This window comes from Phyllostomus hastatus, unplaced genomic scaffold, assembly GCF_019186645.2.
Source record: "Phyllostomus hastatus isolate PE091 unplaced genomic scaffold, TTU_PhHast_1.1 phas_contig_148, whole genome shotgun sequence".
Lineage (NCBI taxonomy): Eukaryota > Metazoa > Chordata > Mammalia > Chiroptera > Phyllostomidae > Phyllostomus > Phyllostomus hastatus.
In genome coordinates, this window is record NW_025333607.1 from 23,856,879 (window position 1) to 23,881,855 (window position 24,977).

At 66.6% G+C, this 24,977-nt stretch overlaps 1 protein-coding gene across 4 annotated transcripts; it reads left to right on the forward strand.

The window, feature by feature from the left end:
• Positions 1–307: 307 nt before the first annotated feature.
• ADORA1 (adenosine A1 receptor) lies at positions 308–23,508 on the forward strand. Of its 4 annotated transcripts, none has more exons than XM_045860977.1 (3): positions 308–541; positions 1,622–1,989; positions 22,860–23,508. In XM_045860977.1, the coding sequence occupies exons 2-3, from the start codon at positions 1,649–1,651 to the stop codon at positions 23,497–23,499; spliced, it is 981 nt and encodes a 326-aa protein (XP_045716933.1). In that variant the 5' UTR covers positions 308–541; positions 1,622–1,648; the 3' UTR covers positions 23,500–23,508. The 4 variants fall into 4 exon arrangements, with proteins under 4 accessions (XP_045716933.1, XP_045716918.1, XP_045716925.1 ...); XM_045860962.1 differs by lacking the exon at positions 308–541 and adding an exon at positions 586–810; XM_045860969.1 differs by lacking the exon at positions 308–541 and adding an exon at positions 1,095–1,307.
• The last annotated feature ends 1,469 nt before the right edge of the window (positions 23,509–24,977 follow it).

Sequence of the window (24,977 nt, forward strand, 5' to 3'; positions counted from 1 at the left end):
GCGCGGTTCAGGGCTCCGTTAGGATTTACTGTGCACCTGCTTCCCCGCCCAGCCTCGCTCTTTACACCGCCAGCGGACCGGGCTGTGCGAGGCAACCCAGAGAGAGGCCCCCGAGGCGGGACAGGATGGAGCCGATCGGGGGAGCGAGGCGTCCTCTCGGAGCCTCGGTGCGCCCATCTGTGAAATGGAAATCACCAACAGGCAGTTCTGAGAGCTGGGAAGGGATGCGGCGACTCGGGAGCGCGCCTGCAGCGCGGGTGCGGAAGGACGCCAGGCCCTGAGCGCGCGCGGGCGGGAGAGGCCAGGAGAGCGGGTCTCGGACGGAGGCGCGGGGTGCGGGAAGTCAGAAAGAGCCCCGAGGGGGTGCTGCGCGGCTGGCGAAGCGGTCGCCTCCCGGGCACCCTGCGTCGAGAAGGGAGAGTGGACGCAGGGAGGCTGCACCTCTGTCCACTCCCGAGGCTGGATTCACACCGGGGACCCTACGGAAAGCTCCCATTTCCCAGCTTTTCTCACCCAGAATCCCTCCCTTTGTTTAGCGTAGGTAGGGGCGGGGAGAAGGCGGAGGGCGAGGAGGGAGGGCCTGCGGTGCACCGCCCCCGCCCCCCGGTGTGCGCAGCCCTGTGCAGCTCAGCTCCCGCGCTGGGGGCGCCCGAGGCGAGTCCGCCCGCCCCATCCCCGGACCAGGCTCGCTGGCTCTGGGTGCTCGGGCACCCACGAACTGGCGGCACTGAAGGCGTCGGGCTGGGGCGGGGCGCTTTTGGACGGACCCGCTCAGGTGGCTGTGAGTTCTGCCAGCTTTGGTGACCTTGGGTAGGTCTGTGTTTCCGTCCGCCCCAGGGGTCCCCCAGGGAGACGCAGGAGAGGGTTGAAAACGGCGACTAGAAAGCCCCTTTCTAGAAGCAGGAGTGGGCGAGGGTCCCCGGTAGAGCCGGAGCGGGGCGCCGGGCGCGGCTGGGAGGCTGGCGCTCAGCGGCGAGGGTGGGTGGGCGCGCGCTGGGGAAAGGGGACCGCGCGCCACTGCGGATGCCGGGCTCGGTTCCCCAGACTAGCGTCGGTCAGCTCCGTTCCAGGTGCGGAGTAGGGCGCTACCTCTTTAAAAGCGTCCGGGGCCCAGCCTCCGCGCACCATGTGATTGCTCGAAAGGCCGGGGTTGCGGCGGAGCCGGAGGACGATGAGCGGTGCTAAGGCTGCGCGGAGCCAGCCCTGCCCCGCGCGGCCCGCAGCTCCTGGCGGCACCAGGTGTCCCCAACTTTGGGCACCGCCTCTGGGACCCCCTGGTGGCCAACAGGCAGGCTAGTGAGCTCCTGGTATTCTGTTCTGTGGGCTTAGGTGGGCAGAGGCAGGCATGGGGGACCCCCGTAGGGTGTGTGCGGGGAGCTGCCTCACACCTGATAAAACAAAAAAGCCAGGGGAGGACCCAGCACTGTTATCTTGAGTTGCTGAGTGGAACCTCCAGGGGTGACAGGGGAGGGACAGAGATTAGGCCGAGAAGGGCAGAGGCGTCTTGCCAGCCCAGGCAGGCGCCGGCTGTGCCAAGTGGGGCTCATCTCCAGAGGGAGGGGGCCCCCCAGCCCTGGCCCTCAGACGGGCAGACCTCCCACCGCGCGCCTCCCGACCCCAGGTGCGCCGCTGACGCGCCTCGCCTGCCATGCCGCCCTCCGTCTCGGGCTTCCAGGCCGCCTACATCAGCGTGGAGGTGCTCATCGCCCTGGTCTCCGTGCCGGGGAACGTGCTGGTGATCTGGGCGGTGAAGGTGAACCAGGCGCTGCGGGACGCCACCTTCTGCTTCATCGCGTCGCTGGCCGTGGCCGACGTGGCCGTGGGGGCTCTGGTCATCCCACTCGCCATCCTCATCAACATCGGGCCGCAGACCTACTTCCACACCTGCCTCATGGTCGCCTGCCCCGTGCTCATCCTCACTCAGAGCTCCATCCTGGCCCTGCTGGCCATCGCTGTGGACCGCTACCTTCGCGTCAAGATCCCGCTCCGGTGAGTCAGCTGCAGCGGGAGGTGCCGGCCACGCCCATGCCGGGCGGTGTGAGGGCCGTCCTGGGAGGCTGGCAGGTGGAGCACAGGGCCCCGTAAGCCAGATGTCCTCTGGGCCATTGTGCCCCAGTCTGCACTCTGTCCTTGCCCTCTGCTTTGCAGTGCCAGGCTGAGCTGTCGTCGAGGCAGGAGGGTGCTGGGTGGCTGGGGGAGTGCCAGCCTGGCGGTGCCCAGGACCCCGAGCTATGCTGCTGCTGTTCTCTGGACACAGCCAGCTGTCCGGCCTGGAGTGAGGGATTGGAGGGGCCAGCAGGAGTCCCAGTGAGCACTGGGCAGGACGAGCAGAGCCCACCAGTCTCGGGGGAGTGGAGGGGGCAGCAGGCTGCCAGGGGGCGGTGAGCGTGTGTGGAGGGTGGCCCACCAGGAGCCGGAGGGCTGCTCCTCCAGCCAGACAGGGTGGCCCTGCCACAGACACTCGTACATCTGCCCGGCACCCGCACCGGCAGCTCTGTGGCAGCAGGAGGAGGGGCAAGTGCGGCACCTTCTCTCGACCATCCTGCTCGGGCACAAAACCGTGCATGTCTTTGCTGGCCACCACACAGGGACTCAGGCTGTGTCCAGGCAGCACCAGGGTGGGTGGCCTCGTGGTGACTGTCTCCTTGAGAGAGCTAGTGCCCAGGGGCTCCTTCCCCAGGGTCTCCTTCCCCAGGGCTCCCAGGGCTCCCAGGGCACCGTCGCAGCACCAGGCAGGGCCTGGGCGCCCTGCCAGCCGGCCCTGCTGGGACACCCCGAGAGGCCCCTCCGTGCGGCCTGGGGGCTGCGGCCGGCTCTGGCACCTGCTGTCCCTGCAGCAGCCTCTATATCTGGGACGTGGGGCCTGTGGCCTTACTTGGCAACTTGCCCGGGCAGGCCCAGCCGCCCATGTTTCTCCCGTTTGCACTGAGTTTGTGCAACTTTGGGAAGCTTTTCTCATGTATCTTTTTTCCTGTTCTTACCATGCTCCTGTCAGGAAGCTGCCGTGGGAGCAGGTAAAGGGAAAACTCAGACCCAGGGTGTCCCCTGACGGCGGTCGGGAGCAGAGCCTCCAGGTTTCCCAGGGCAGGCAGCCTGGACACCCAGGACGCTCGGCCCCATGGGGCCCTCGAGCCGCCCTGGGTCCCAGATCCGGTGGGCCGTGCGGGAGACACTGGCTGCAGCCCACTCCGGTGGCTGGGCCTCTGCTGACCACGCGCAGAGCCGCCACCTTGGGAGGCTCACACAGACGGGCCGGTGCAGGCAGCTGCTTAGGAATTCCGGCTGGAGAGGGTGTCAGGGTGAGCAGGAGCCTGGTCCTGCTGTGACGGAGGTGGGGCCTGCCCTGCCTGCCCTGCCTGCCCTGTGAGGTGGCAGCAGCTGCTGAGCTGTGGCCCCGAGGGTCAGCTTGTGTGCTACAGGCCTCTGTGCACCTGGGAGTGGGGCTGGGCTGCCTTCTGAGGGTGGCAGCGGCGGCACGGAGGCTGAGCGTGCAGGCCTGGGTCCCCGGCCCTGTGGGGCGTTTCTGGCTGTGTGACCTCAGAAATTCGCTCATTCACCTCATCCACTGAAGGGGACGTGGGCACCGTCCCTTCTCCCTGGGATGCCTGGGAGGACATACAGTGGGTAGTCTGTGTCGGGCACGTGTGTGTGAGCCGCACGCGGCAGGTTCACATTTGCCGTCTCATCACGGTTGACATAAGCCAAAGTAGGCGAGTGCGGCCCCCACCCACGCATGCCCCCACCCCGAGTTCCCAGGGAGGCGTCCAGGCACCGTGGGCTGGTCGGCAGTGCCTGAGGAACAGCTCTGGCGTCCTGTCTGTGCTGCCGTTGGCACAGAAAGCCTGGCGTGGCGTCGGGCCTGCAACAGGCACTCAGCTACCGGGGACTGAACTAGCTGGACGTCCAGAGCTCACCTGGTTGAGCCTCAGGCAGGCCTCCCAGACGCCGACCCTCTGATTCACCGTCTCGCTGTGGCCGGGCCCTCCCTGCTCCCGGGCCCCCCAGCAGCCCAGGCCCCAGGGCCTGGAGGGCCCCGCTCCCAAGCTGGGCTCCTGGGTGGAGGAGGGGCTGAGGTGGCAGGCCACTCCAGGCCCTGACTGTCACACTCCCCACGGGCCCCCTGGAGTCACAGGGCTGCTGGGTCTGGGGGACACCTCTCAGCTCGGGGGCCCCGGCACTCCGAGCCAGCCAGCGGTGAACGAGGCCCCGGGCAGCAGGGAGGAATCCAGAACAAGCGTCGGCAGGTGTGTCCCTGCCGCTGCTGACGTGTCCGCTGGACCCCTCACCGAGCGAGGCACGGTTTGGTCAGTCAACCACAAATTTTACTTCCTTCCACTTGGCAGGAAGACCAGGGAGAAGACAGGTTCGCAGCGTGCATTGCGATCCAGTTACCAAGAGAGAAAAAGCCTCAAATGGTTGATCCATCAATGACCCGTGGTCATTTACATGTGCTTTGCATGCCATTTGCATAACACCTTCACTTGTTTGGCAACTGATGCCCCGTTCCTCTCAGCTCTCACTTCTGGGAACCCCTCCCCCCACATTCATCTCAGCACCCCCCACCCCCCTGGGGGCTGCCCCCGCAGAGGAGGCTGGCAGGACTCCCTGAGCAGCAAAGCCCTGTCTGTGGGCAGGAGACCTGGTAGGTGGGGTGGGGTGGGGTGAGGGGAGGGGGGTGTGTGGGAGTCAGCTCGACCCGAGTTTCAACCTGGCGCTGTCGCTGACTGCCCGTCACCTTGGATGCTGCGGCATTCACCGCTGCGCCCGTCCCCGGCCCCCGGCCGGCTCTCCAAGGCTCCTGTCAGCCCCAAGGCTCTCCCGTGCCATTGCCCCGGACAGCGCTGTGCTGAGATCTCGGTGAAGCTGTCTGTGCTGTTTTTAGCCCCTGGCGTGGAGAACGGCGCGAGGCTGAGATTTTAGCTGCTGTGTCTCTGGGCTTGTCGCCTGTCACCAGCGGAGACCACTGCCAGCCCCTTCCCGCAGGCACTTTTCTGGGTGAACTGAGGTCCAGGGCTCCAGGAGGTTCAGCGATTTGCCCAGACGAACATCTTGTCAGGAGAAGAGGCCGGGTGTGAATCGAGGCCAGGCGCCCCTGGCCAGTGAGCCCACGTGTGGCCTGAACCAGCCCTGGGAGCTGCAGGGCTCGTGGGGGGGCTGTCGGCGGGGCGGCCTCTCTCCTCTGACCCGGGCCTGCGTCCCCTGCCTCCACTCGGCCCACACGCTCCTCCACTCCCTCCTCACCTTCACCCCAGTGGGCAGAGGGGCCCCGGCAGCCTCGCCTCTGTCCACAGCTGGAAGCCTGCCCAGCTGGGCTGCTGACCGGGAAGCACAGCCAGGAGCAGAGGCCGGCCTGCTGGACCCGGCTCAGGCAGACGAGAATTCTGGTAGATGAGGGTGTGTTCCCTCTCAGACACGAAGACTTCAGCCCCCCGCCCTCCCCACTCACTAGCTTGGCTTTTCTGGACAGTTAAAGAGGTCTGTACTTGTACCCCCGCCCACCCGCAACCAGCCACCGTCTGTGGCCTCAGGGTCTCAGGTCCCGGCCTCTGCTTTCAGAGGACTGAAGCATCCCCTTGCCTGGGCAAGGGTGGAGCCACTGCGAGCAGCCCTGCCGTCCAGCCCCCTCCCCTGCAGAAGGGGAAGCAGAGGTCAGGGTTCCAGCACGGTGAAGGTCTGTCCTCCCCCGCGCCCAGTGCTCACTCTGGCTCCCTAGCCTCTGACCCTGAAGGCCGAGGCCAGGCAGGAAGAATCTCAGCAGTCACCCCTCCAGGGACAGAGCGGAGTCAGCAGGTCAGCGCTGGGCCGAGGGGAGTGTGATTGGTGATTAGATAGGCCATTCTTTGTTTGAATTAGGGGTGGCCTTCAGGTGGCTTTTGCTGAAGAGCAAGCTGGGCCAGGTGCCGGGGGCTGCAGGTGGATGAGGTGTGATGTGGATGAGTTCCCCAGTGGCCGCTTCGCCGGGCTGGCGAGGAGGCGGCTCCCAGGCTGCCGCCTGCCCAGGTCTGAGCCCCTGGGAAGCAGGTGGAGGCTGAGGTGCCCTCGGCCGAGGGTCCTAGGGTGGAGTCCTGAGTGCACGTTTATTGTTTAAAATGTCCAAAGCCTGGGAAGAAGTAAAGATGAGAAAATGGCCGGTGACTCCACCGCGTGCAGATGAGTGTTGATGTTTGGCATTCCGGGACAATTTTCTGTGCATCTGTTCATCTCCCTGTCTGCCCACCACCTCTCGGCCACCGGTCACCCTTGCACAGTCGAGAGCGTCTGTAGCTTCAGAGTCCAGTGTGTTTCCCCCATGTGACGTCACCAGCATCTCCCAGACCGACACGAACGAGTTGGTAAGGAGTTTGACGATGGTATAGTGTTAGCTTGGTTTGAACTCATCTTTCAGTCTCAGCCATTCCTGGCCTTCCTGAGGAATGCCCTCGCCGCGCCCTCCCCGCAGCAGGGGGCCGGGGGAGCTGTCTCTGTCAGGTGCTCAGGTGCATCTGTGTCTCCTTCCCCATTGCTCATGGTGCAGGCGGCCTTTCTGAGCGTGGCCAGTGCCAGACGGCCAGAGCACATCTGCCCACCCGCCCATGTCCTCCCACGCCCGGCTCCGAGCAGGCTGGCTGTCCGCATTTCTTCAGTAAGAGAACATCATGCTTTATTTATCCCTCCCTACAGTTTCGATTATCAGGGTTATTACCACGCTTAGAAATTATCACAACCGTCACAGCATGGCATTCACAAACCTCGTTGTTTGCGAGGCCGGGGCCGACCCTGCGCCCTCGGCTGCACGGCTGCACCCGGCACAGGCCCTGGCCGTGAGAGGTCCTGGCGGCGGTGTCCCAGCTCCCTCCACCGCAGCCTCATCTGCCCTCCAGCTCGGTCACTGCTCCAGGCCAGTCCCATGGGAGCCACAGCCCCCCAGCAGGGGGAGCCTGGCGTTCCTCTGCTCTGGGCCCCTCTGGGCTGGGTGGGCAGGACGGGAGGGCCGGAAGGCTCAGCGCAGTGCCTGCCTCTCCCCGACGAGGCCTGACATCCCACCACTCAGCCTCTGGGTGAGGAGCGCCGTCCCGGGCTGCAGGGCCGGGGTGGGCGCCCTGCTGGCTGGCCCCGGGGCAGCGCGGGCACGGAGCAGAGATGGGAGGCGACGAGGGGCCCTCGGGCTGTGAGTCGCCCCTGCGGCCTCCTAGGCTCAGGCAGACAGCGCAGCGAGCATTCGCAGATGGACAGACCCCGTGACCACCGCCCAGGTCAGTGTTCAGGACAGTTTCCGCAACCCGGAAGGCTCCCTGGTGTCGCCCCTAGTCAGTGCCCTCGAGGGTGACCGCGAGGCTGGTCTTTGTGCCTGCAGGTCAGTTTTGCCCGTTGCTGAGCTTTTCTGAAGGAAATGGAGTGGTGTGTGCGCTTCTCTATGTACTGCGTCGTGTCCAGTTTAAACGCCGATTTGCGTACGTTCTGACATGTTTGGAAGAAAGAGCCCAAGAGTTTGCCTGTGGGTTGGGTGTGGGCACGAGAGACAGAAGAGTCAATGCGACCGCACTGTCCGTCCCGGGCCCCGAAGTGGGGCTGCGGGTGCGGCTGGCGGGGGAGCGACACGGGGCCCCTTCCGGACTCACTGGGCCTGGGCCGCGCGTGAGGCTGAGCAGGCGGCTGGGTGTCCACGGGTGGACTTCGGGTGGGAGGCCGGGTGGGGGCGGGGAGCCACTGGCAGGACAAGTGCCCACGGTGGAGAGGAGGAGCGAGGACCGAGCCCTGGGGGCAGGGGGGAGAGCAGGCACCAGCACGGAGAGGGGAGGAGATCCAGACACGTGGAGGGGACCCCCGGGCCCCGGACGTGGTGCCCGAGAGGCCCGGTGTGCAGAGCGGGTCGGTGGCAGCCGGCACGGGCGCCCCCTGAGGGGCCTGGGGGGTGATGCTGCGAGCAGGGCAGGGGACGGGCCTGCTCGGCCGCGCTGTCCTCTCAGATGCGGTGCCGTTGGTCCATGCGCCCACTGAGACTCGGCCCCGTGTGGAGCGGGGGAGGGGCTCTCCGGAGGGCCGTCCCGGAGAGGGGCAGGCGGGGGCCCAGAGGGCCGGTCCAGAGGGCCGTGGCGCTCGGCTCACGGCAGGAGGCAGAGTGTGTGGCGCTGGTGCTGGGAGGTGGCACCCCTTCAGAAGGCAGGTGGGCGGCGGAGAGCGAGGGTGCGGGAGGCAGCGATGCACGGAGTCTGGACTGGCTCCCGACCGTGAGATCACTCCCCGGAAGTGGGAGTGGGTCGGTGACTGGAGCTGGGGCGTCTGGTGGCGTCGGGAGCAGCAGGAAGGGCCTGCCTGGAGCTCAGGGTGACGAGTCTGAGGTGAGACACGTGTGTGTCTGCAGCCCCCAGGAGAGTCCCCTCCCTCACCGAGCCGGGTGCCAGACCCCGGCCCCGCGCGAGGCCCCCGCCTCTGGGCCCTCGGGGACTGGTGGGCGAGAGCGGTCCCCAGGGCAGGGCAGAGCTGCGCTGCAGCCTGAGGAGAGGGCAGGAGGGGCGCCGCCCTGGCACCTCCTGCGTCAGGCTGTGCTTGGCCTCCCCCAGGGCGGCTGGTGTCTGAGGGATGCTCGCCCGGACCCAGGGAGGCCGGGGCCCGTGGCTCCGGGCGAGCACTTGCACTTCAGTCTAAGTGCACCGAGAAGCCTCAGAAGTGCTTTAGGCGGGGTGATGTAATCCCAATTGCATATTTAAAAGGTCGAAAGTTCTTAATAAAGTATCAGCGAATCAAATCCGGCGGTACACGAGAGCGCGATCTGTCTCAATCGAATGCCCTGTGTGCAAGGGCGGTGCGCCCACCACGTGGACGCAGGATGGTCCGGCCTGCTGGGTGCAGGGTGGGTGGGGGCAGGGCAGGCTGCAGCGGCGTGGGCGGGTGGGGTGGGTTGTGGAGAGGACCAGAGAGATTGCGGCCTGTCGGCCTCAGGGCTGGGGCGGGGGGGGCGGGGGCGCGGGGGTGGTGCTGGAGCGGATGTGCGAAGTGGAGAAGGAGTCGGCTGTGACTCTGCGGTTTGTGGCTGAAGCCACGGGGTGGATGGTGCTGCCCTGCCTGGAGGTGGGGGCGGCGAGGGAGGGTGGCGGGCTGACCCAGATCCTCAGGGACGCTGCAGTGGAGGTGACGGCAGATCCCCCGGGGTGGCCCTCTCGCTGGCCCCCCGGCACAGCAGGGGCCTGTCACAGCTGCTGGGCACTGAGTGGCAAGTGTCCGCTAAGGCAGCAGGGAGGGTGGTCACCCAGGCCACTGGCAGTCATGATGTGCCCAGCGCAGCCCCGGGGGGCAGAGCTGGTGGGCATGGGGTGCTGGCAACTGCAGGAGGCCCCAGCTGGCCCGACCTGCCACGGTCCCCTTTAGCTCCTGGAGCGAGTGTGCTTGGCAGGGCATCAGGGCGGGGCGGGGGTTGACCTGGACGCTCTCAGAAGCACTGCATCCACGTCCCAGCCCCCCCGCCCCTCCCCCACCCCTGGCACGGCCAGAGCCGACTGGCAGCCTAGTTTCTCTCCCAGTGGAACCAAGGGCTCAGGCCACAGCCGCCCAGCTGGACCAGGGAGTCAGCGGGCAGCACCCTCCTGGGGCAGGAGAGGGGAAGGCCCGTTTGAAGGATGCCCCTGTGCCCTCGGCGCTTCCAGTGACCCCCTTTCCGGTGAGGGGCGCCGCCCTCCCCTGGTCACAGGGACACGCTGTGGAAGGACGGGCGTGAGCACACGCCTCTTCACGCTTCCTCCACGTCATCACAAGGCCTGCAGACGGGACGGAGGGCCTGGCAAATGCGGGGCACTCAGGGAACGGGCGCTGTCGCTGGGTCGGATTTCCCGGAGCTTGGTTGACGCTCGCAGCGCGGTGTCCACTGGCCTCTGCCGTCCACCGTGCTCGGGTCTGCGTCAAAGCCAGCTGCGAGCTCTTGAGGGCTGGGGCGGTTCTCTCCCGTCTGGGCCTCGCACCCCAGCCGCCCTCAGCAGCTGGCTGGGGCGGTGTCGTCCGGGAGAGGGGCGGGAGAGAGGCTCAGGCGGAGGGAAGCCCCCACGGGGGAGGTGGGGTGGCCCGGCTGGGAAGAAGCCCCTCGGATATTCCGTGGCCCCCCACGGGCCGAAGGCAGGCCCTGGCGAAGGAAGGGCTATTCCATTAAAACACTCCCAGGAGATGGGGGGTGGGGAGGGGCTGGGCACAGGCAGGTAAAAGGTCTCATCCCAGCTCACCTGGCAGGTCCCAGGGGTGGGGGGAGTGCCCCAGCCTCCCGACGTCCCCACAGGCTCCCGCTTCTAGGAGGGAAGGCTGGGAACAGCTCCTCCGGGTCCTCCGTGTCTCCCGAGGGCCCCTGTCAGGCTCCAGAGTCCCTCCTTCCCTCCCTCCGGGGAGGAGAATGTGCAGTGTGTCTGGGGAATCACTGAGCCCAGCAGACTGAGGGGCCCACCCTCTGCAGGAACCCCCATTCCAGGCTCCGGGGCCACCTTGAAGGCAGTGGCGCAGCAGACACCCCTCGGAGTGCCCCCCAGGTCAGGCCCCGGGTCAGGCCCCGGGGCTGACAGTCTGCACTGAGCCAGCAGGTCAGCGAGGGGCGTGAGAGCGCAGCTGCTTATCGGGGCAGGGGGCCACATGGCTTCGTGGGGCAGGCGTGTGGGGTGGTATTCACACATTGACACCTGTGGACTGTATGTGTGCGTGCGTGTGTGTGCGTGTGTGCATGTGCGTGTGTGTGTGTAGTGGGTTATAGCTCTTCATTCTTCTTCTTACGAGTCACAAAATACAGGCCCGGGCTTCCAGATCTTTCGTGAGACTCTGCCTGCTCACCCCTATCCCTCCTCCCACCCAGCCCCTCGTGAGTCCAGCCCAGGGGGGCTCCTTCCTGTGCGTGCTTCACCCCCTCAGGCAGGAGCACCGTTCACGTGTTCAAGTCAGCGTGTGTCTGTGGGGACACCAGGCCTGTCCTCAAGGGCACAGACCCACGGGCGATGGTTCCCCAGCGGCCCCGGCAGGAGGCCTGGGCAGGCTCGCCGCTCCCAGCACACGGGCCCAGGTCCCTCCGGCCGGGCCCCAGCGGTGCTCAGCTCCAGGCCCCTCCCCCGAGGCTGGGAGTGCTCTCTCTGCCTCCGTCGTCTTCTTCCCGCCCAGGCCTCGGAGTCCAGAGAAGGATGAGTCCTCTCCCATAAACACCCTCTCTCATCTGTCTAGTTCCTGCTCACTCCGTAAGACTCGGCTCAGACAGCACCACCTCCAGGAAGCCTTCCTGGTTCTGCCCTCACTTCCCTGCAGCTCCTGTGCTCCCCTGAAACACAGCCCTTGTCCGACCTGCTCACTGGCCCATGCCCATTCTTGCTGTGTCCATGCTGCCCAGCACGGTTCCACTTTTGTCTCCAACAGCCGACCCGGGGGTCGCTGAAGAGACGTTAGTGGCAGCACGTGCCTCTTGAGTCCCTGGAGTTTGCAAGACTGTGCCGAGGAGCTGGTGTGGGTTCTCTTGTGGAAGCTCTTGCACAGCCTCCTGAGGAGGCACTGACAGCATTTTGTGTCAACAGTACGGCATAGCCCTGGCCCCCACATCTCCCGAGAAGCTGGGGCTCGGAGAGGTCAGACAACCTGCTATCGGCCATGGAGCTGCTGCCTGTGACAGGACTGCCCAATGAGGGACCGGATGGGCGAATGAAAAGACCCGTGTCTGAGCCTTGACTGCAGCACTGCTGGGTGATCTTGGGGAATCACTTAGCTGTCTGGGTCTCAGTTTCCACGTCTGTGAAACGGGCTCAGTTCCAATTCCTACAGCAAAAACCTGTCGGTAAGGCAGTGCTATCGGATCAGGAGGCAAGAATAGCACCGTCGTTCAGGGGTGGGCTGGCTGTGGGTGTTGGGGGGAGGGTTAGGCACCCCAACACCCCCGACCTGGTCTCTAGCCTGCAGTTCAGAGCTGCCCCAGGGCTGGCCTGACTGCCTGACACGGACCTGCAGGCGTGTGGGAGCAGAGCACAGACCTGCGCAGTTGTGGGTGGACGTGCCCCACACCTGGAGCCGACCTGCTTCCTCTCTGTGTCCCACCTGCAGGAGCTGCGGAGGGCTCCCTTCGGGCGCTGGACATGAGGGTGAGGCTCGGTGACCCGTGGGCAGAGGGAGGCTCCACCCCGGCAAGAACGCCTGCCCCACGTGCGGCGGGTGCTGGGCTCCCACCCTCAGTGACGGGCAGCCCCAGGAGTGCATGTCTCTCCACTGCTGAAGCCGCATCGGCCAGGAGGGGGCAGTCTCGAGGCCCCCTCGTCCCCTCGGAATGTGGCCAGGGTGTGAACTCAGTCTGCAGTCGAGATGGGGAGAGAAACCTTCAAGGGAAACACTTGTGAGAAGACTCAGGGGTACGGGAGCCCGTCGGTGGGAAGCTGGGGGACGAGGATCCCCCAACCCGTCCAGTGCCAAGTGGGGCTTGGGCCTGGGAAACCAGAGCCTGGAGCCCAAGGCCTGGGCTGCCGCTGGCTCGCTTGACCAGCCACCTCCTCGGTGAGGGGACTCTCGGTCCCTGGTCCCTGCCCGACTCCCTAGGGGGCCTCAGCGACCCAGGGCAGGGGGAGTCAGGCTGCCACGCTGGTCTCCCAGTCTCAGCCAGACTCTCTGACCTCTGTCTCTTCACCTGTGAGCTGGGAACGCCAGCGTGTGCCTCAGGGGTTGTAGACACTTGTGGGTGCGGACACGTCTCTCCCCAGCATCCTGGTGCGCCTTCCCCCTCCTGCAGCCTCTGGGAGGCAGGAGGAGGGGTGGACAGCGCTGTGGGTGTGTCTGTGTGTCTGTCTGTCTCCGTGCGGCTGGGGTGGGCAGCCGACCAGCCCCTCCACCGCGGCCTGAGGCTTCCTTTTTTACGGATGGTGCGGCGAGCACGACCATGGGGAAGTAACTGCGGCCTGGCTGGCTGCCACCCGGGCCCGTGCACAGGTGAGGGCGTGGCCTGCCACTGCTCTGGGCCCAGGGCCAGGGCACCTCCCTTCCTGCCTCAGGCCTGGCAGTGCGTGCGGGGGCTGCCTGGCGTGAGGGGCCCCAGGAAGGGAGACCCTCTCTGTGGCAGGGGAGGGGTGCCAGCCAGCTCGTGGTGGCTTCAGCGTCACCTTTGTAGTGTATTTAATTCCACTTACGTCGGCAAGGCTGGCACCAAGTCCACCTTGCAAAGAAAGGTGCTGAGAGGCAGGGAGGTCGAGGAACGTGGAAATAAGTTCCCAAGTGGAAAAGGGGCTTGGAGAGCTGCCGGGCGGACCCCTGAGGGGCACTGTGTGTGACGCGCTTGCTTGCTGGGCCTCTGTCGTCACGGGGCGCCCCGGCTTCTGCAGACGACAGGGGTCAGCACAGGCCGAGCTGAGGGGTGAAAGCAGGGACTGAGGCCGCTGTGGCCGCAGGCCGGTGTGGCTCCCTGCTGGCCCTGCCCACTTCCTCTCTGGGCCCAGGGCCTGCACATGCCCATCTGCACGGTCCCCTCAGTCCCAAGGGCAGGGGAGCTAAATCTGGAGGCAGAAACGACCCCTTGAGGCCCCCGGAGGTGATAGGTGGAGAGAGGCCCGGGGAGGCCCTCTCTGCCCTGCCAGGCAGAGGCGCTGCAGAGAGCCCGGCCTCCGCTCCGCACCGGCCAGCCCTGCTGGGGCTCTGGCGCTCCCTGGACCTTCCTGGGCCTCGGTGTTCCGTCTGTGATGCGCAGCGACGGGGCCCCTATGAGTGGTGGGAGGGGACCTCTGCCCCCTTCGCCTCCCGTCCGGTGCCGCCCTCCCCTCTGTGTGTGCTGGGCGCTGCTCCCCAGGGTGCTGCTCCCCCTGACGGGGCATCGGCACGGACCGGCAGGGACTTTCCTCCTTCTGGGGTCTTCTGTCACCTCCCCCCAAGATGAGGGGCCGCAGCTGCTTTGGAGCCGGGCACCGAGTGCTGTGGGCCTTGAGACGCTTGGGCTGACAGGCCTGAGGCCCTGTCCCTCGGTTCCCCTCGGCCACAGGGGAGTTCACGGCCGGAGCCCCAGAGCGGGGCGTGGAGGCTTCTGGCCCGGAGTGCAGTTCCGCTCGTCGGCCACCAGCTGCATGCCCTTGGGCCAGCCCCCAGGCCCCCGGTGCTCGGTGCTCGGGCCGAGGACGGGGAGGAGACTGCTGGGAAGCGGGGGGGCCCCCCCGGGGGATGCCGGGAGCCTGGGGGACAGAGGCAGGTGTGGCCCCGAGTCGCAGATGCGGAGACGGGCTCTGAGAGGGGGTCCGATTCGCTGGCAGCAGCCTGAGTCCGAGTCGGGCCTTGTCCCCGTAATGCCGGCCTGTGTCTGCCCCTCTGGGAGAAGCAGGCAGCAGCTACAGCGGGGAGAGGTCAGCGGAGGGACAGGTGCGGCCGTCCCTCGGGGGCTTGGGAGCTGGTGCTGGGCTCCAACTCCTCGTCCAGGGGGCAGCTCCAGGGCCCGGAGTGGGACCTGCCACACGGCCCGCACAGGGGGTGTTGACTTCAGGGGGGAGGGAAGGCACTTTGGGGTCCCCCCCACTCCCCGGGCCTGTTCTACCCATTCCTGCCTCGTTCGTTCAGCCCCCAAGGCCCCCTGTTGCCAGCAGCCTGCGGTTCCTTTTCCAGCTCTGCGCACTTCCAGGCTTTTGTGCGTGGTGGGTGGAAAAACGGCTCTGATTTAGTAAGCTCCCCGCCCCTGCCCCCACGCCACCCTGCGGTCCCTGCAGGGGCCTGGCGCCCGCGAGCACCTCGCAGGGCTGTGCTGAGGCGGGAGACCCGGCCGAGAGGACCTTGATGGCTCACCCCTCAGAGGCCCCATTCCGGGGGGCCGCCAGGCTCCCTGCTGCTCCGTTTCAAGGGTGCGGGCCGCACCCCACGGAGGAGAACAGGCTGTTCCCTGCGCAGGCAGTGAGCAGAGCAGTGAGCAGAGCGCCAGTGCAGCGGGAGGAGCTGGGGTCAGACCCCTGCGGGGCAGCCCGAGGCTCCTGCAGACGGTCCGCTGTCGGGGGAGGGGGCGCAGGCCCTCGTGCAGGCCGGAGGGGGCTGCGTGAGCCCGAGCCCCTCCCTCCTCCCAGTTCTCTCATGTTGGAGCTGACCGCTGATTGATGTTGCTAAATAACATGTCTCGTGTTTGTGACTTTTCTGTTCGTTGGGCTCGGTCTCTTTCCGCGCGCTCTGTTTTCAGCTGAGAATAGTGTGAGAACCTGCTCTCCTTCCCCAAACGTGGCTGGGTGCTGACTGGCTGCCGGGGACTGGGGCAGGTGCTGGGAGCCCACCGGGACCTGGACTTGGTCCCCACCCTCTGGGACATGCAGTCGAAAGCTCAGGCAGGAAAACGGAGTTTTGCTGATTGTCCCCCAAGGGGGCCCCGCTCCATGCCTGCACCCACCTGGGAAAGCCTGGTGCCTGCCCACCTCCCACTGCATCAGGGCCCTTCCTGTCCCCGGCTCATCCCTGGGGCAAAGGCTAGGGAACTGGAGGGGCAGGGTGGGTGGGCGCAGGGCCAGTGGGCTCGTCTGTGGGCCGCCGGCTGAGAAGGGCTGCTGCCCGGGTGGGGCCTGGACCCTGGGCTCTGGCGCGCTCAGGGGATAGAAGGGAGGGAACACAGGGAGACCCCACCGAGCGGCGGTGGGAAGCAGCTCTGTGCTGGGCTTCTTCCTGCCGTGGCCCCTCCCCTGTGCCGATGTAGCAGGAGCCACGAAGTGGGGCCCTCGGGAGTCCTTGCCGACATAAAAGTGCCTGCGGTGGAGAGAAAGAGGCCCCCGGGTGGGCGTGTGTTCTTCCTCCGGGAAAGTGTCCGAGGTGGGGAGCCCCTCCTGTCCTCTCTGCCCCGCACCCCGCCCCCCCCGCCTCTGTTCCAGAGGGCCGGCTGCCTGAGCTCTGGGAGGCCTCGAGGGCTCAGGCTGGGGGGGGTGGGGGCAGAGGAGAAGAACCCAAGCCTGGGGAGAGCGTTGCCCTGAGGCCAGGGGAGGTCTGCAAACTGGGCGCCCGGCTACACGAGTCTCTCCGGCGGGGATGGCCCTTCAGGCAGAGGCTGAGTCGCCCTTGGCTCCAGAGCGGCCAGGAGATGCTCAGAGGGTCGGGGGGAAAGGGTCTGGGCACCTGTCTGTATTCCCCTGCACACCCTGTGTGCCCCAGAGGGAGCCAGGTGAGGGGCTGTGCCTGCCCGATCCCATCCCCACCCATTCCACTCCACCCCCTGCTAGTCAGAGGGGTCAGGGAACACAGACTGGTTCTGTCCCAAGGCTGAGCTTGCTACAAAGTAGACGCTGAAGCCACGTGAACAGCCTCCCGCATCAAAACAAGACACTTTTTGTCCCTGCAGCCTGCTGCATCTCCACAGGACGGACTGGACTTTCCAGGGCACTCAGGGGTGCCTTTGGGTGGGGGAAGCAACGGGCACCTGGCAGGGGCCCAGCTCAGTCCCTGCGCCAGCCTCTGGGCCACATGGCTTCCATGCCAGTCGCCTTGTCCCGCTGTGCTGAGGGCAAGACCCAAAGCAAGGAACTGTGACCTGCTGAAGGCGACGAGCTGGTGGGGCCACAGTCTGAACTCAGACCTGACTCCTCAGCACTCCACTCACTCAACGAATATGTGATTCTCCTTCCATTCCCTGGTGCGCCCACCCCCCACCCCGCCCCACTCTGCCACCTCGGGCGAGTGGCCGGAGTGTGACATCTTTAGTGGGGGGCCCCCTCCGGGAGCTGATGTGCTTTGGGGCCCCTGCCCCCCGAAGTCCTCCTGTTCCTGCCTCCCTTCTGCGTGTGCCCAGCAGGTCTAGGAGAGGGGCACTGAGGCACGTGGGCACCCTCACTCAGCCCCACGTCCTCCTGCCGAGGATCCAGGTGCCCAGACCGGACCCGGGCTCCTGACACCTGCACGGCGAGGTAGTGAGGCCGACCGCTGCTCCGAGGGGCCCTAACGTGGCTGCTTCCCCTCAGGCCCCCCCGCTGGGCCGTGCAGGTCCCTGTCTGCACCCTGCAGCCGGGCGCAGTGAGGTGAGGACACTCAGTGTCCAGGCTGTGGGGCCCTCAGCCACCTCTTGCAAGTGGCCACAGTCTGCTCCAGTTCCCGCCACGTCAGGTCTCTCCGCTTCGCCGGAGAAGGAATGTCACCTCCCCTGACCGGGCGGCTGCCCCAGGGAGGCCTCGCTGTGCGGCCGCTCACAGGTCACTGAACTCTGGCACAGACACGGTGGCTTTTTCCATCCCACCCGGTGAGCCGGAAAGTCACCCGCAGCGGGTGGGGCCCTGCAGCTGCAGAGTCAGCGTTTGGCGCAGGAAGTGGCAGGAATGCTGAGGTCGGGGGACACTTTCTGGAGCTGACCGTTTGGGTCAGGCGCCCTCTTCCTTGAGGACCCTCGGCCACCGGGCTGTGGGGGCTGCACCTGCTCTTGGGAGGCAGAGCTGGCTGCCCCTGGGGTGGCGAGGAGGTAGCTGCACCTTAAAGTCGCCCAGGGCACTGCTTCCCAGCATGGTTCCTGGGCCTCCTGTCTTCGGGGTGGGACATTTCCACCTGTCTGGACTCTCAGGAAAAGGGTGGGGACTGGGACAAATTCCCTCCCTAGATCTGGAGAACACCTTCCAGCACCCATTCCCTGTGGACACCCCAGGGTCAGAGCCTCTGAGCAGTCCGGTGTGCTCTCCCGCTCTGTGAGAGTGGGGAGCACCCGTCTGTGGGAGTGGGGAGCACCCCGTCTGTGAGAGTAGGAGAGCACCCCGTCTGTGAGAGTGGGGTGCTCTGTGAGAGTGGGGAGCACCCATCCGTGGGAGTGGGGAGCACCCGTCTGTGGGAGTGGGAGAGCACAGGGCCTGAACGCAGAGCCCGTGAGGTCAGGACCTGTGGGGCCTGGGAGCATGGGGTTTGGCCTTGGCCGGTGGCCCAGCTGACCGCTGCTGCCTCAGGGCAGGGCCCTGCCTCTCCTGCTGGCTCCTCCGGAGGCGGGGAGGGTCCTCAGAGTCACCAGCAGCAATTTCCGATGCTCCTAATGCTAATAGCCCCATGGACTCACTTGGGTCCTTTCTCTCAGAGTTCAGGGTCCCTCCTCCGCTGGCAGCTCTGCAGGCTGGCCCGGGGCCCAGACGTCCCCTTTGGGGACACGGGGCATGACAGTCCCAGCTGGTGGGCGATGCCACAGGCCCCAAAGCAGCAAGATTCAAAGCAGGGTCATTAAGACCCAGACGTCCTGGCCTCCCGTGCCCCACCTGGCCCTTCATCCAGACTCCTCTGGGTAAAGTTACTGTTACATCTCTGGCCCCTGGAGTGATTGTATCTGGTTTCCTGTTCTCCTCTGGGAGGAAGACTTTCTCTGCAGGAAGCAGTTTAATGGTCTGAAAACCTTACTTCCCCGGTCTTGGCATCCAAGTTTCCAGTTACAAGTGGCTGAGAAAGGAGGCAGGAAGGAGGGGACCGCAGCCGTGAAATGCCCTCCTCAGCCCCGTGGGAAAGGGGTTCAGCCATCCCGGCCACGTGACCACAGAGGGTGCTGAGCCCTCTGGCGCCCCCGCCCAGTCCTGGGCCAGGGCCTGAGCGAGGAGCCCGTGACAGGGACGTGGACGCCTGGCTTGGGGACCGTACCCGGGTGCCAGCCGTGGGTTGGATGCTCCGCCACGCTGCCTGCAGCCCACTGTAGGGCGTCTGCCTGTCTCCTTCCGGGTCGACACGCGTGTGTTAAGAGGCCGGTCCGTGCTCTCCGAGTGACAGCCAGGCTGCATTCCTCCCTCTGCGGTGCTGCTCCCGAGCCCCTGGGGGCTGACCAGGAGCGGGGACGTCAGCGAGGGGCTGACAGCCTGGACGGCCTTTCCTGCCAGAACCCGGGCACCCAGGGGATGAAGCGCTGGAGGTGCCGCTCGGGAGAGGGGGGTCACCCAGAGATCAGCAACCACGGCCAGCGACCCCCACCCTGGGCTGGCGGGCCCAGGGCTGGCCGCCACTGGGCTGTGGGGGCCTGTCTGTGGGTGGTGGAGCCAAGGAGGAGACAGGGCTCCTGCCCGACACCCATGGGCGTCGGTGATGGGGGAGGAGGTACCCTGGCCCCTGGCCCCTCCCTCTGGCACTGCAGGGCCTCCCGGGGACCCAGTTGACTCGGGAAAGGCCCCCACGAGGGCTCAGCGCCCCAGTGAGGCAGAGCGGGGCTTCAGGGCCCAGGCCCCTGTCCGCCCCCGATGCGCCTTCCTGCCCAGGTCCCTCGGCCCGCGGGGCACCCGCTGGCCTTCCCGGCCTTTCCTGTGCTGAGGAGGCTGCAGCCTGAGTCCTCCGAGTGAGCCTGGAGGCGGCAGGCAGGGAGAGGCCTCCGCTCTGTGCCCGGCGGCCCCGACTGGAAGTGACCTCATCCATGAAAGGGGCCTATTCACGGGCGAAGGACAGATGCGGAGCTCCGGCGGGCGCTCACGGCCCCTGCTGGGACCTGGCCCGAGACGGAGACCCAGCTTCTCTGGGCTGCAGGCCGCAAGAGTGCAGTGGGGCGGGGCCTGGGGGCTGCGTCCGTCCGGCCGAAGCCTCCGCGGGTCTCGCACCGCGCGGGGGCAGCACGGGGCCCCGGCCGCAGTGCCGGGACCCGCTGGAGCCGCTGGTGGCCTGGGGGCACGGAGCAGCCTTAGGCGGCAGGACCCGCGCAGGGACCCGCAGCTTGACTCAGCGGCGGGCCCCCCGCCCCCCCCCCGCCGGGTTCTGGCTCCGCCTGCGCACGGACCCTCTCCGACCGAGCACCTGCCGCCTCTCCGTCCTCACGTGGGGGCCGTCAGTGCTCCACTGCGTCACCTCAGTTTGTCACGGAATAGACTTTTCACTTGCTGTGTCCATCCGCTGACTGTGACTCTTCGGCCCCTCCCTTAGCCCCCAGAGCGCCCTCTCCTGGCCCGACTCAGACCCAGGGTTTGCAGCCTTCCTCCCTCGCCCGCACCTCTGAACAGGCGTGTGTGCGCGCGCTCCGGCGCCAGGCAGCACTCAAACACCCGCCTGTCCCGCCAGGCGGGAGCAGGGACCCCGCCCATCTTTTCTTCAGCCTCTGCCTCTGCCCCGGACAGTCTGTGCCCCCCACTGCCCCCGACACCCCATGCCACCACGTCGCCACTGTCTCACCTGCGGAAGACACTGACTAAGGGTTGCTTGATGCCTTTGGAGCTGTGTTACCTTTGCACACTGAGGGGCAGCACCACGCGCAAAGGGCTGTCTCTCCAGTGGTGGGCGGGCCTTAGCCCCCCCCTGCGGGGGGCAGGTGCTGGAGGTGGGGTGCCCCTGGTCCCTTCAGTGGTGTCCTTAAGGGGCTTCCCCCTTGCAGCGTCACTGCCTGCATTTGGCTGCCCCCCCCCCGGCCCCACCCACGTCAGCCTGAGACCACTCCCTCCTGAGGGCAGCCGCCTCACTGGCTCGTTCCCAGTGCAGCCTCGGAGGTGGTGAGGGCTTGTGCCCCATTCGGGAGGGACACCCCAAGTGTGGGAGGCTCACTCAACACGCCCCACCCCACGTGCACCCAGGATGCCCAGCGTCCAGTGTTCTTGGGCGTGAGGACAAGGTGGGCTTCTGCCCGGCCCGTCTTGCCACAGCCTGCCCCACCTCAGCCAAGGTCCTGTGTCCAGCCTTTCCCACCGCGGAGAAAATAGCAAGAAAAACAGATGGGAGCTGATACCCTGAGCTGCAGGGTCTGCTGGGACCCAGCCTGGAGGAGCCCCAGGGACGCCGTGACCCAGGGGCTCCAGGAAGTCGGGCAGGACGGGAGGAGGGAGGGGCACCTCCCAGCTGCAAGTCGCCACCTCCTCCCGCCTGGGACGCTGTCGGCACCCACTCCTCTCGCTGGGTGTCACCATCGCCCCCACGTCTGAACCGGGTCCAGATGGTCTTGTTTCAGAGCCTGCAGGAGACGGACGTTCCCAGCCACTCGTGTCCAGACGCCCCACAGTGAGCCTGCCGCCCCGAGGGAGAGCTGGTCTGGGGCCGGGAGCCCTGGGCACGGGCTGGCCCACTGGCCCACTGTCGGGCCTGGAGTCTGTAACCTTGGAGCTGGGCTCCTCACAGCCCGTTACGGGCCCCCAAGGCGCGGATGTGAGAGGGCTGTGAGCAGTGGATGGGACATGGACCTGCAGCCGAGGCCGCCCTGGGGCCCCAGCCCCTCGGCTCCCCTCCCTCGTGGAGTGGCCTGGCTCCTGGGGTCTGGCCCTAGACGCACGGCTGGGACACTGCGGAGCCCTGGGGCACCGGTAACAAGCCCCGAGCCTGGTGTTTGCCGGAGCATGCGGACACCCCGAGGTTTCCTGGGCCGGAACCTCTCAGGGGCCCAGGCACAGGTGGCCACGTGTCACCTGGTCCTCCCCGAGTCGGAGACGTGATCCAGTCTCTGGTTACAGTATGTGAGCTGGCTCTCCCTCCAGGACTCGGCGGGAGGGACTGGGCTTCAGTCACAGCAGCAAACGAGGGTCCGGATGAAAAGAACCTCAGGGAGGCGCACAGGGGAGGGGTGGGCAGCCCACGCCACGGGTGCGGGAACCACTGGGCTCCTCAGTGCCCTCACTGGAAAGGGGGGGAAACTGGATATGAGGTTCCCGAGGCCCCATCCAGCTCACCTGCCTTGCTCGTGGGGCAGGGAAGGGACCTGACCTCTCCCACCCCCACGGTGCCCCTTCCGTTCCGGAGAAGCCTTCTCAGGACAGCGGGCGCCGGTGGATGGGAAGGCCTCCGGGAGGAGAGGAACCTAGGGGCCGTTGCTGGGAAGGACAAAGCCGCGGGCACGGGGCAGGAACTGCAGCTGGAGGGAGGCCCCTCCCACCCTCAGGTCTCGGCAGCTGCGTGCCGGCTCAGTGGGGCGCCCGCCCCTCCGTCTGTGAGGGGTGCTGGGAAACAGTGACCCGTGGCCGAGGCTGCTGGGCCGAGCAGCTCCTCGGCGGAGGCCTGAGTGTGGCCTGAGTGTGCGCTGGCTGCTGGCAGGGTTTGCATAGCGGGAAGCAGGGACACTGAGCGAGACTGAGCCCTCTGTGGGGCGCGGGGCCATCACCGGCCGTGGGCGCCTCACCGGTTTTCCCGTCACCTGGGGCTTCCGCCGCCGTCTGTGCGTCACGGCCTGGAAAGCCCAGCAGCCCTGTCCGTGGGCACCGCCCTTGCATTTCCTTCCAAGGACACGGGACAACCTGCAGTTACGTCCCTTCTTCAGTGTCGTCCGAGCCTTCTCCTGGAATGTGAGCCTCACAGGGCGTCCATATCTCCCCCTGCAGAGGGTGGGCCTGGGACCCACGGCTCACGGCGGCGTCCGCTGGCCGAGGGGGCCCCACATGGGGTGGGGACTCGGGGGGCATCCAGAGCCTCTTTCCGGAGAACAACTCCCAAGTCGCCTGGGTGTGCGGAGCCGGTTCCTGAGATCCTGCCCTCAGGAGAGGAGCCCTGGGCAGTGGCCAGGAGGGGAGGAGGGGAGAGGAGGCGGCAGGCGATGGGGGGGTGGGTATCTGGGAGAGTGGACGGAGCCTGGAGGAGGTTGCAGTGCTTCCCGAGAGCCGCCTCGGTGGAGGGGAAGGTGGTCTGTGGGCCAGCAGCTGGGGGGCCCGTGTGGATGTGCTGGGGAGCACGGGGCCACACGGCCTCCCTCCGCGTGGCCCTGGCAGCTCACACGGCCGCTCGGAACCTCCATTTCCTCATGTGCCAGCGCTCCTCCCCGCAGCGAGGGCTGTCGTGCAACAGTGATGCGATTGCAGGGGTGGGGGTAACAGGCCCGAGAGACTCCCACCTCGGTAACTTCATTAAAACCCCTAAGGGGCGTCCTCTGCTTTCTGTTAGGGTTTTCTCCATTCCCCAGGAGAGGTGAGCCGAGCTGCCTTTAATCTTAGGCCCCGGAGTCGTGTGCTGTCTCTCGCCACAGACACGCACCCCTGCAGCCTGGGCCCCAGCGGGCAGGGCCTCCCGTGGGGCTGGGTCAGCCTCGCAGGTGCTCACACTCTGTCCCCCCCCACCCCCAGGTACAAGACGGTGGTGACGCCCCGCAGGGCGGCGGTGGCCATCGCCGGCTGCTGGCTGCTCTCCCTCGTGGTGGGCCTGACGCCCATGTTTGGCTGGAACAACCTGCGCGCGGTGCAGCGGGCCTGGGAGGCCAACGGCAGCGTGGGCGAGCCCGTGATCAAGTGTGAGTTCGAGAAGGTCATCAGCATGGAGTACATGGTCTACTTCAACTTCTTCGTCTGGGTGCTGCCCCCGCTGCTGCTCATGGTCCTCATCTACCTGGAGGTCTTCTACCTGATCCGCCGGCAGCTCAGCAAGAAGGTGTCGGCCTCCGCCGGCGACCCGCAGAAGTACTACGGGAAGGAGCTGCGCATCGCCAAGTCACTGGCCCTCATCCTGCTGCTCTTCGCCCTGAGCTGGCTGCCCCTGCACATCCTGAACTGCATCACCCTCTTCTGCCCCTCCTGCCGCAAGCCCAGCCTCCTCATCTACATCGCCATCTTCCTCACGCACGGCAACTCGGCCATGAACCCCATCGTCTACGCCTTCCGCATCCAGAAGTTCCGGGTCACCTTCCTCAAGATCTGGAACGACCATTTCTGCGGCCAGCCGGCCCCCCCCAAGGACGAGGACCCCCCGGAGGAGAGGCCGGATGACTAGACCCCGTCTGCCCGCCGCTGGAGCACCTCAGAGCGGCCCTCGCCTGCCCACCATCCCACTTGCCCCCCGCCGAGCCTTCCCCGGCCTGGCTGTGGGGCGTGGGAGCCCTGCGCCTCTGGGTCTGGCAAGGGGGTTGGGGGGCAGTCCACGGGGAAGGAGCGGGTCACCTGAAGGAGGAGGAAGGTGGCTGTTGCCTCCCCACGTGCCTGTTCCCACGGGCAGCCCTGGCTTCAGACAGAGGCCTCGTGGGTGGGGCTGGGGGGCAGGGGCCCCATCTTAGCAGTGGGGGCCCTGCAACCCTATGACCAAGCTGCAGGAGGGGAGGGATCCCCTGCAAGACGAGCAAAGGAGAGGAGCGAGTGCCTCGTTCTCTCCCCCGTCTGCAGGAGAAAGTGGCCAGAGCCGCTGAGGGGCGGAAGTGAGCATCTTGAGTCCCTGCCTCCCAGGGTGCCTGCCGTCCTTGCTTAGGGCAGCCCAGGCTTATTCTTGGGAAGGAGGCAGAAACAGCAAGTCCAGAGATCTCTTCCAATATCTGCTTTATTCTGCACTAGCCTTTGGAGCAAGTGTGGAGTGTGTTGTGGGCCTCCCACGGCCACCAGGTGGCAGCACTGAGTGCCCAGCAGCAGCCTGGACTGTGGCTGCCTGTCCCTCTGGGCCACCAGTCCGCAGAGGGGCCTGGACTCTCCTGACACCCACTGCTGCTGCTTCTGGGCCTGATGGAGACCTGCCAAATCGTGGGACCATCGTGCCTGTCTGGTGAGGGGGTGCACAAGGGACGTGGCTGACTGTGGATCCCCCTGGGGTGAGATACAGCAGGCTGGGGCAGCCCAGAGGGGCCGCCCTCCTGAGGGTGTGGGCAAGGAGGTGCTGCTGGCCTCTAAATGCCCACGGCACCCCCTGCACTTAGCCTGGCTTTCAGGGCCCTTGGGGCTCTGCTGCAGAGTCTAGGGTTTTAGGGTGTCTGGGCAAGGGCACCCCCTACCAACCCCGAAGTCCCTTGTCCAGAGGGGCGGTGGGGGTGGGACTCTGTGCGTGAACAGGGACTCCAGGCCCACCCTTCCTCAGAGGCAGGCTGTGCCCTGACTCCCAGGGAGGCCCCCTGACTGGGGGGGCCCAAAGACTGGGGGTCCACCCCATGCGGGGCAACTGACAGTCTCGGTGGCGGAGGGGATGCAAAGTGAGGGCCCAGAAGTGGGGAGCAGGGTGACGCGGAGGCTCTCGGAGAAGGAGGGGCCAGAGAAAGGTGTGTCTGTTGTCACAATTCTTACCCTGGGGCAGCAAACCCCAGGAAACCAGACCCCGCAAAAGCTCACGTCGGGAAAGCCCCCGAGAACTCTCCAGTCCCCTCCCACTGGACCTTCCTCAAGGGGTTGTGTGTGGAGACCCCCTCTGGTGACAGCTCAACCCCCCCCCTCGCAGGGACACGGTGCCACCCCGTTGCGACGACGGCCACTGTCCCAGATCACTGCTGCAGAGAC